We start from the raw sequence: 10,522 nt of genomic DNA on the forward strand, positions 1-10,522 counted from the left end.
CAGGTTGGAGAACCGTGAAGCCCCTCTTTGAGTCCTCAGCGGACTGGTGGGAAACAGTAAAAGGGAACATCAAGAGATTCTTCATCCTCAAAAGTGTTCAGGAGGCGAGAGGGAGGCGGGGAAAACTGTCCCAACTCCAGGAAAATATGCAGAACCTGCGCCTGCTGCAGACGATGGGGGTCGATGTCATGGAGGACCTCCAGGAGGTGAAGGGCCAGCAAGCCTCGCTCTTTGCCTCAGAGGCCTCTAAGATAATTTTCTGGTCCAGGGTCCGCTCGGTGGAGCAGGACAAGACGTGCTCACGTTTCTTCTTCCAGAAGGTGCACAAAGAGAACTCCGTGCTCAGCAGCCTGAAGGAAGAAGATGGCTCGATAACGTCATCTCAGGCTGACGTCATGAGGATCAGTAAATCCTTCTATGCCAGTCTATATGACGCGAAGCCAACCGAAAGCGCGGCCTCCCAGTCGTTCTGTCCTCTATCACGGAGGTCTTAGACGACAGAACACGCGAGAGGCTGGACCAGCCGCTATCTCTGGACGAGCTGACCAAGGCCCTCGAGTCCTTCGAAAAGAATAAAACTCCCGGAAGCGACGGCTTACCGGATGAGATCTATTCCGCTCTGTGGGACTTGATTGGCCGGGACCTGCTGGAGGTGTCTGTCAGTATGCTTCGGGCAGGTACCATGAGGAAAGGCATCATCACCCTCATCTACAAGCGGAAGGGGGAGAGGGAGGAAATTTGAAATTGGAGACCAATCTCGCTATTAAATGTGGATTACAAAACCTTGTCAAAGGTCATCGCCAACCGGGTCAGGTCTGCTCTGGGATCGGTGATTCACTCTGACCAAACCTGTGCTGTTCCGGGCAGGAAGATCACTGAGAGTCTTGCACTCCTCAGAGATACGATCACCTATGTGAAGGACAGGGGGGTGGACACCTGCCTCATCAGCCTGGACCAGGAGAAAGCCTTTGACAAGATATTGCATACATAGATGAGAGATGGGCTTTGGGGAGGGAATCTGCAATTGGATCAGACTGCTCTACACCAACATTGTCAGTGCAGTCTCAATCAATGGGTGAGATTCAGCCCTCTCTCTCCTGACTTGTTTGTGTGCTGCATAGAGCCATTTGCCGAGTCCATCAGGAAGGTTGCGAGCCTGAGAGGGGTGACTATTCCTGGCAGCGGGGGCCTGCAGGTTAAGGCCTCCCTGTACATGGATGACGTCGCCGTTTTCTGCTCGGATCCGCTGTCCGTGCACAGACTCATGTGCATTTGTGACCAGTTCGAACGGGCCTCGGGGGCCAAGGTAAACTGAGGCAAGAGCGAGGCCATGCTCTTCAGGAACTGGGCCGACCAATCCTCCATCCCCTTCACCGTCAGGACCGACCACCTTAAGGTGCTGGGTATTTGGTTCGGAGGGGCTGAGACGCGCGCCAAGTCTTGGAAGGAGCATATCAGGAAACTAAGGCAGAAACTGGGTAGATGGGGGAAACGGTCGCTCTCCATCGCGAGTCAAAACCTGGTCATCAGGTGTGAGGTTCTCTCAGTTTTGTTATATGTGGCACAGGTCTGGCCTATTCCCTGAACCTCTGCCACCCCAGTCACCCGGACCATCTTCCACTTTATGTGGCGATCAAAGATGGACTGGAACCGAAGGGACACATGTAGAAAGGTCTGGGCAACTGGGAAATAACACACCCAATGCCACCCTCACCCTGATGGCCACCTTTGTGTGTGGCTGCATCAAGCTGTGCATGGATCCCCGATACGCAAACACCAAGTGTCACTACGTAATGAGGTTCTACCTGTCCCCGGTGTTGCGAAGGATGGGCCTGGCCTCACTGCCATGGAACGCTCCGAGTAGTTGGACCATTCCGTATCACCTGTCCTTCATGGAGAAGTTTATGAAGAAAAACACCTTTGACCACAAATCCATCAGGAAGTGGTCAGCACGTAGTGTCCTTGAGAGCCTTCGGGAAAAGGAGAGCGCGGATCCTATCGAGTGGTTCCCTGAACAGACTGTCAAAGTCATTTGGCAGAATGCCTCATCGCCAGAACTTTCCAACAAGCACCAAGACATGGCTTGGCTGGTGGTGAGAAGGGCTCTGCTGGTAAGATCCTCTATGCACGCCCAGACTGTCTGCTCCACCTCACGCTGTTCTCGAAGCGGCTGTGGACAGGACGAGACTGTCACACACCTCCTTCTGGAATGTGCCTATGTAAAGGAAGTCTGGAGAGGAATGCAGAGATGTTTGTCGAGGTTTGTCCCAAGCAGCTCCATGACATGGGATTCTGTGCTCTCCAATCTGTTCCCCGGGACACACACTCAGTCAAACATCAACTGTGCCTGGAGGATCATCAACTCGGTGAAAGACGCTCTTTGGTCTGTCCATAACCTGTCGGTCTTCCAGCTGAAAGAGGTGACCCTGACTGAGTGTTGCAGACTGGCACATTCCAAGGTCCAGGACTACGTGCTGAAGCTTGGGGCAGCTGCCGCCAAGGCGTGGTGGAGAAAGACCGCCGTATAAGGTCTGCCTGCTGAAGAACAACGGGGGACCCACTCAGCAATTGAGCTCCGCTGATGTCTCAACTCAACATCCAGATGGTCAACATACAGAATTGTAAATACAAATGATTCAGTCTGGTCTCTGTATGTAAAAACATGTAATGTATATATGAATGGCATCACTGTACAAATATCAAAAGATATCTACGAACCAAAATATATTTTTGAAATAAAAAAATGAGTACAGAAAGAAAACAAAATGAATCAAATTCGAGATTTACTCCCCTTGTTTACATGACGGCATAATTTAGAAAAGTAAATGATGAGTCCAGGCATATGCGTGATGACAAATATTTTACTGATAAATATTCTATGATGAAAAACAAATATATAATCCCTTCCTTGTCGCAGATGGATGTTGGTGGAAAAGCAACATCGAGGGACAAAGGGCCTGTTCTGCACTGAATTGTTCCATGTAATACAGTAGATTTGTACAGGTGAGTGAAAAGTGAAATTAATGAAAAAAATCTATGTCATATCTTGGTTTCTAGTACTGGCGACCCCAGACTTTCAGTAATGTGACTGTCCATAGCTGCTGATTTTTTGTTTGTTAAACATTCACAGGATGTGTGCCTCGCTGGCTTGGCTAGCCTTTCTTGGCCATGCCTAACTGCTCAGAAGGCAGACGAGATTCACAAAACAGCTGGTCAGGAGTCACCAAGGATGACAGCTTTTCTTCCCTGCAGGATAGTACTGAACCAGAACGCAAAATGGGCGAAAGGTTTCGACAGTTAATACAGTAGGACATCACAGCTAAACTTGTAGTTTCCATATAGATATACTGGATAAGATGAGATTCTCCTTAGGAAGAACCATAAGGGAAGTTAACCAAGTTTCTGTAAGCAAGCAGTTCTAAACATATAAACATTTTAAAAAGGGGCAGATTTGTAAGGCCTAGTTTTTGCCACAGTTCCAATCTTTTTATAGAGGAATAATTGAATGGAAAAGTATTCCCCTATAGTATTTTATACTGTTTAGGTAATTGTACAATTAGAAAGGCACACAACAAATTCGTGTGCTCATTCCTTGAGCAAATGTTTATAGGCAGCAAAGAGGCCCAATGTATTATTATGGAAGATAAAGGAATAAATGGTATAAACAAAATCTCCAAAAAATCCATTGGCACAGGAGAAAAGTTGTAACAAGAGAGGTCATGACAAGAGAAAGATAAACAATTGAAACTTAGGTGTAGATGTAAATGAGTTGAGCAAATTCTTGCACCCAAAGATCAAGGGAATAGTGACAAACACAGATTAAAAAATACAGAGTAAAGATGTGGTTGTCCCCTAGTTCTTTGTAGAATCTAATCAAGTTTAATTTAATGGCCTCCTGAAGTTGTAACATGGTTGAATTTCATCCTCTTCAGTGAAAATCAAATAGATATTTCTAATAAGGAAGGATAATTAGCAATATAAAGTGTTTAGAGTGGAAACAGTAAATATTTATTTAAAGATGAAAGTTTAGTTTAACTCCACTTACAACATGTAAATAGCAGCTTGTAAACTGCAGGTGATTATCAGAAGGACTGTTGTTTGAACTCAGGCTGAAGTGAGAGAGGGGTTGTGGTCAATTTGTCAACTCTGTTTCAGTAACTTTATATTAGAATTGGTTTTGAGGACTATATAACAATTAGTAGAAAATAATATCCTTCCTAATCTGCCATACTAAAGTAAGCACAGAATTTGGAAGGGTTCTTAGTAAAATGTAAGCCTTTGGTCAATAATGTGGGTCAGCTGGTAAATAGCAGCGAGGTAGTAAAACTGTCAGAAGCATTTTCAGAAGATCCCAAATACAAAGGATGGAGTTATCTGGTAGACATCATGGTCACAATGCAGATATTAGAAGTGAGGGCCACAATGAAATCCATGCCTCTCATAATCATATACATTTCCGTAACTTACACCCCTCAGTCTCCTTTGATCGAAAGAAAAGATTTCTAGCTTGTCCAAATAATATCCTTCCTAATCTGCCATACTAAAGTAAGCACAGTATTTGGAAGGGGTCTTAGTAAAATGTAAGCCTTTGGTCAATAATGTGGGTCAGCTGGTAAATAGCAGCGAGGTAGTAAAACTGTCAGAAGCATTTTCAGAAGATCCCAAATACAAAGGATGGAGGTATCTGGTAGTCATCGTGGTCACAATGCAGATATTGCAAGTGAGGGCCACAATGAAGTTAGAAAAGATAAGCAAGCCAGCTCAGATACACTCACTGACATCTTCTCACACCAAATCTCTCAGACTCACCTCTGGTCTCTGCTCTCCAAACTCTCTCCCCCACCGGCAACTCCCCGCCAACCTACTAACCAATACTAAAGCGAAATCGTGAAAACACTTGCTCCGATTTCTTTTTCCATTTGCCATCTGGCGTTTACCTCCCCGGATGCAGCTTCCCGATGGGAAACATTGGAAACGGAAGAGAATCCTGTTCCAGCGTTCAGGATCCATGTGTGACAGTGACATTAAGGTGCACAGCTCTGAGTTAATAGAACCCAGAGTGAGTTTAAAGTTCCCCCACACCGAGTGTGCACAGAGCAAACAATTTCTGTACATCTCGCACCTCCCTTTATCGCAGACAATCCCATACACAGAGCAATAGAACATGCAGCTTACCAAGTACATGCAGGGTGAGGATCGCTGATGCTTGGGCACCCATTTCAGGAACCATGGTAACAGTGTACTCCCCACTGTCTGAAAACATCACGGACTTCAGCAGGAGCGATCCATTTGGTGTTAAAATCTCAGCTCGCAACTTGTAATCATTACTTATTGAAGCAGATGAACCGATCCATAACCCAATGTTTTTCCCTTGGAATTCCCAGTTCCCATTCCTCACAGCAGCTGATGGTTTCGCTGAAAAGTTTGCCGTTTCTCCAACAGTCACATTAATCTGTCTGTGTTCGGTCTGGATCGTGAACGACTGGGGCTCAGCTGGTGAAATCAACATCATTAAGGAAGTTACAAACAGAAACTCTCCAGGATACATATTTCTCTAAAATGCTGTACATCGCTCTGGCTTTTCCTAACATCGTGTCTGGTCTTGTTTCTCCAAGTTCCCAAATAGTTATTACACTGTGTTAGCATTCCTCCCTCCGACCCTGGGCTCCCAGGTACAAGGCTTACCTTCTCTGGAGTTTCTAATGGGTTCCCTGCAAAGGTGAAGTCGGAAAATATCGAGAATAGTAAGAGGAAGTGTATCTCACCTACTGCCATTAATAAGCAAATAGAGATGGTGGTAAGAGGCAGTTTGGCCATCCCGAGTGCACTCCACCGTCCCTCCCCACCCAACAACCCTTCCAGTCTCTGTTACATTTACAGACGGATCCTCTCCGCCTGGTGCAGGTCGTCGAAGATAGTTTCAAAAGATGCAATGCTAACTGCTCCGAATTCTGGTCATCTGACAGGAAACAAATTGCACAAAGTACAGGGAGAGGTTAATAATCAGGAACAAACGTTTGCAGCAGAATCAGGTTACAGCTCGTTCAGAAATCGAAATGTTGCAGTCATGTAACCATGACGCCTATTATTCCTTCAGGCAGGACGGTCTTGGTTTAATTTCCATGTTCGCTGCTTGTGCCTGGCCTTTCTGGATGGTCCTTAGGTCCAATCACAGTTCCTCAGGGAATGCAGTTGGCCTGGCCTCGCCTGCAGCTGGATCTATGCAGCTCCAGTGTCTGGTCTGAAGCAGGACCAAGAACATTCCTACCACAGAGGAATCAGATAATTCCATTTCTATCAAAAATGTGAAACCAGCCCTTTGCGTTCAATGGCATTCTCTACTCTCTCGATAGTGTGATGGTCATCTTTGAACAGAAACTTTCATGAACACCGCAGAATCACGCTCTGATCAGTGAACTGAATCGAATTAAATTGATTGTCACGTGTACCGGGGTACAGTGAAGAACTTTGCCTTGCGAGCAACACAGGCAGATCGCAGAGTTAATGTGTGTCCCCTCACCAAAGCAAAAACTTTTCATCATTTACAATGTACATGTTGAAAGTTTGATGCAATAGTCCGAACATCTCTGAATATACACAGCTGAAGAGATCCTTGTCTCGGATAAAACATCTCTGAATATACACAGCTGAAGAGATCCTTGTCTCGGATAAAGGCATCTATCTGTGAGAACCGAAAGATAATCAGCCAATTCAACTTGAGCACACTGTGGTAACAGTCTATTGGGTACACATAAGCACTACAGCACATCATCAAGCTTTCTCCAACAACTCATTGCTCGAGTATCACCTTTGTTTTCTGGAAAATCTCTTCCTATTGGTTGAGGAATTGAAGGAGACAGCTGTAACCAACACTTGAAAACCACAAAAGAAGCAATGACGACTGGATGGAATGACTTGGAAACGCCATGTTTGACTGGAGTGGACAAAGTTAAAAGTCACAAAACACCAGGTTACAGTCCAACAGGTTTATTTGGAAGCACTAGCTTTCGAAGCGCTGTTCCTTCATCAGGTGGTTGACTGGAAGGAAAGCTTAGTTCAGAATAACTCATTCTCATCTGCTGTGCCCTGCCTGAGGGGATAATGGAAGGATGTTTATTCATGGTGTTCAAAAAGAAAGCAAGATCAGTCTCTGAAATGGAATATACGCAGGATATGAAGCAATGACCTTGGATGGCGTTTGTTGCAGTTTTTATTTCTAACGGCAAAGATGCATCAAATGGACTTCTTCAGGTTGGCAACAATCTATATTGCTTCAGTGTAGAAGAGGCATCAGCATGAGATCCAGAGAAAGTTCAGCTTTAATCACCACTATCGTTTGTCGGCCAGAGAATCTCGAAAGATTGTCATCCAACACATTTTCATCTGAATCTTCCCTTCTGTCCTACAGACTATATATATGTATGTTCATTCGTCAGATAGCAGGGTCACTGGCTGAGCTATCAGTTATCGCCTTGCTGCTGGTGAGAACGTGATGGCGAGCTGCCTTCCTGAAATACTGTAGTCTATATGTTGTAAGTAATGCAGTTAGGGAGGCAGTTCCAGATAATTCCACGGAAGGAGCTGTTATATAATTCCAGATGGTGGAATGAAGTCAGGAAAGTGTGTGGCCTGGATGGGAAATTACACCTCATCATATTCCAATATTCCAACATTTGAGGGGATGATGGTTGCGGTTTTGGAAGGTGCTGTCTATGGATTGCTGATGAAGTTCTGTAGGGCTTATTGTAGATGGTAGAGACTGCTACTGCTGCTGAGCATCATTGGTGAAGGGATTGGATGTTTGTGGATGTGATGCTCAGCAAACAAACTGCTTCGGCTTGGATGAGGTTAAGCTTCCTTAGTACTGTTGGAGTTTCATTCCTCCTGGCAGGGCTGGAATACTTGACCTTGTTCCTCATTCAGCCTTGTGTACAGACTCTGGGGAGTCAGGAGGTGAATTGCGTGCTGCATTATTCTGTGCCTTTGACCTGTCCGTGGAGCAATTGTATTCATATGGTGAGTTCAGTTCAGAGTTTGGACAATACTACCTGATTAGGTTGCTGAACATGGTCACATCATTGAATGTCGAGGCTTGATTGGATCCTGTTGAAGATGGTCTTTGACTGACATTCACTTGGTGCTGAAGTTCCCTGTCACTTTTCAGCACAAGTCTGCATATTGTCCAGGTTATGCTGCATTTGAACATGGCTGCTTCAGTGCCTCTGGAGTTGTGAATGGTCATCGAGTCATAGAGCCCTACAGCATGGAGACAGGCCATTCGGCCCAAACTGGTCCACACTGACCAAAATGTCCATCCACGCTTACCCCTTTTCTCTGCATTTGGCCCAAATGCTTCTAATCCTTTCCTATCAATGTATTTGTCCAAATGCCTTTTAAATGTTGTTAATGTACTCAACTCAACCACTTTTGCTGGCAGCTCATTCCTTATGCATACCACCCTCTGTGTAAAAAACTTGTCTCTGAGGTTTGCTTTAATCTTTCACCTCAAACCTTAAACTGATGTCCATTCCCTATACTTAAGAAAAAGACTGAATGCATTTACCCTATCCATGCCTCTCATGATCATATACATTTCCGTAACTTACACCCCTCAGTCTCCTTTGATCGAAAGAAAAGATTTCTTGCCTGTCCAAATAATATCCTTCCTAATCTGCCATACTAAAGTAAGCACAGAATTTGGAAGGGTTCTTAGTAAAATGTAAGCCTTTGGTCAATAATGTGGGTCAGCTGGTAAATAGCAGCGAGGTAGTAAAACTGTCAGAAGCAGTTTCAGAAGATCCCAAATACAAAAGATGGAAGTATCTGGTAGACATCATGAGATTATGAGATGACCAATGGCTGTACATAGAGTTATCCATCACTGATTGTGTGTTTACCAAATTGAATGGATCGATTGGAGGGATGTGGCCAACTATGATATCAATATTGCATACAATTATTATTACGCGAAAAGTTTGAAAACATTGCATTTTGCCAGAGAACGTCTGATTGAACTTCTGATTTGAACTGTGATTAAGAGGGTGACTGGGCCTCAGATTTGAGGTGGTCCCTGAATGTGGTAATAGAGTTCTGAATGAAGATCGCTTGTGCTAAGTGACACAGGGCTTAAAACACCTCTTTGATATTTCCTCCTACAACAATTGTCTAGCAATGATACCATTCGGCCATCTCCTCCCAAGAAATGGCCCTAAAACGGAAGGGGCAATGAAGGACGATCACAATGTAGATATTGCAAATGATGGCCACATTGAAGTTTGAAAAGATAAGCAAGCCAGCTCAGATACTCACTGACATCTTCTCACACCAAATCTCTCAGACTCACCTATTTTCCATTATCCCTCTGGTCTCTGCTCTCCAAACTCTCTCCCCCACCGGTAACTCTCCGCCAACCTAATAACCAATACTAAAGCGAAATCGTGAAAACACTTGCTCCAATTTCCCATCTGGCGTTTACTTCCCCGGATGCAGCTTCCGCTGAAACGGAAGAGAATCCTGTTCCAGCGTTCAGGATCCATGTGTGACAGTGACATTAAGGTGCACAGCTCTGAGTTAATAGAACCCAGAGTGAGTTTGAAGTTCCCCCACACCGAGTGGTCATCGAGTCATAGAGCCCTACAGCATGGAGACAGGCCATTTGGCCCAAACTGGTCGACACTGACCAAAATGTCCATCCACGCTTACCCCTTTTCTCTGCTTTTGGCCCAAATGCTTCTAATCCTTTCCAATTAATGTATTTGTCCAAATGCCTTTTAAATGCTGTTCATGTATCCAACTCAACCACTTCTGTTGGCATTCCATCCTCTGTCAAAAAAAGTTGCCTCTGAGGTTCACTTTTATTCTTTCACCTCAAACTTTAAACTGATTTAATGTTGCAGTTGTATAAGACTCTGGTGCGGCCACATCTGGAGTATTGTGTGCAGTTTTGGTCACCATACTATAGGAAGGATGTGGAGGCACTGGAACAGGTGCAAAGGAGGTTTACCAGGATGTTGCCTGGTATGGTAGGAAGATTGTATGAGGAAAGGCTGAGGCATTTGGGGTTGTTTTCATTGGAGAAAAGAAGGTTTAGGGGTGACTTGATAGAGGTGTACAAGATGATTAGGGGTTTAGATAGGGTTGACCGTGAGAACCTTTTTCCACGTATGGAGTCAGCTATTACGAGGGGGCATAGCTTTAAATTAAGGGGTGGTAGGTATAGGACAGATGTTAGGGGTAGGTTCTTTACTCAGCGAGTCGTGAGTTCATGGAATGCCCTGCCAGTAGCAGTGGTGAACTTTATGGGCATTTAAGCGGGCATTGCATAGGCATATGGAGGATAGTGGGCTAGTGTAAGGGATAGGATTGTAAGGGATAGGATTTATGCACATCTGGATAGGAATAATGTGATCAAGGATAGTCAGCATGGTTTTGTGAAGGGCAAGTCGTGCCTCACAAACCTTATTGAATCCTTTGAAAAGGTGACGAAGGAGGTTGATGAGGGGAAAGCAGTAGATGTGGTATA

At 44.8% G+C, this 10,522-nt stretch overlaps 2 protein-coding genes across 3 annotated transcripts in view; one reads left to right on the top strand and one right to left on the bottom strand.

Moving 5' to 3' along the window:
• LOC122544186 (immunoglobulin superfamily member 22-like) overlaps window positions 1–6,621 on the bottom strand; it is a 789,994-nt gene extending 783,373 nt beyond the window's left edge. Inside the window, exons 1-2 of one of the 2 annotated variants that reach the window (XM_043683238.1) lie at window positions 5,766–6,621; window positions 5,176–5,493 (exon numbers count right to left, since the gene is read on the bottom strand). In XM_043683238.1, the coding sequence (XP_043539173.1) occupies window positions 5,176–5,493; window positions 5,766–5,817 (370 nt within the window). In that variant the 5' untranslated portion in view covers window positions 5,818–6,621. Of the gene's footprint in view, window positions 1–5,175; window positions 5,601–5,765 lie in introns of those variants that run through there. The other variant, XR_006310287.1, reaches the window with a different exon arrangement.
• A 63-nt stretch (window positions 6,622–6,684) lies between these two features.
• Window positions 6,685–10,522, top strand: part of LOC122544193 (myelin-associated glycoprotein-like) — a 57,028-nt gene continuing 53,190 nt past the window's right edge. The window contains exon 1 of the mRNA XM_043683245.1: window positions 6,685–8,016. The gene's annotated coding sequence lies outside the window, so the exon portion shown is untranslated. The remainder of the gene's footprint in view (window positions 8,017–10,522) is intronic.

The sequence above is a fragment of the Chiloscyllium plagiosum genome, chromosome 47 (assembly GCF_004010195.1).
Source record: "Chiloscyllium plagiosum isolate BGI_BamShark_2017 chromosome 47, ASM401019v2, whole genome shotgun sequence".
NCBI lineage: Eukaryota > Metazoa > Chordata > Chondrichthyes > Orectolobiformes > Hemiscylliidae > Chiloscyllium > Chiloscyllium plagiosum.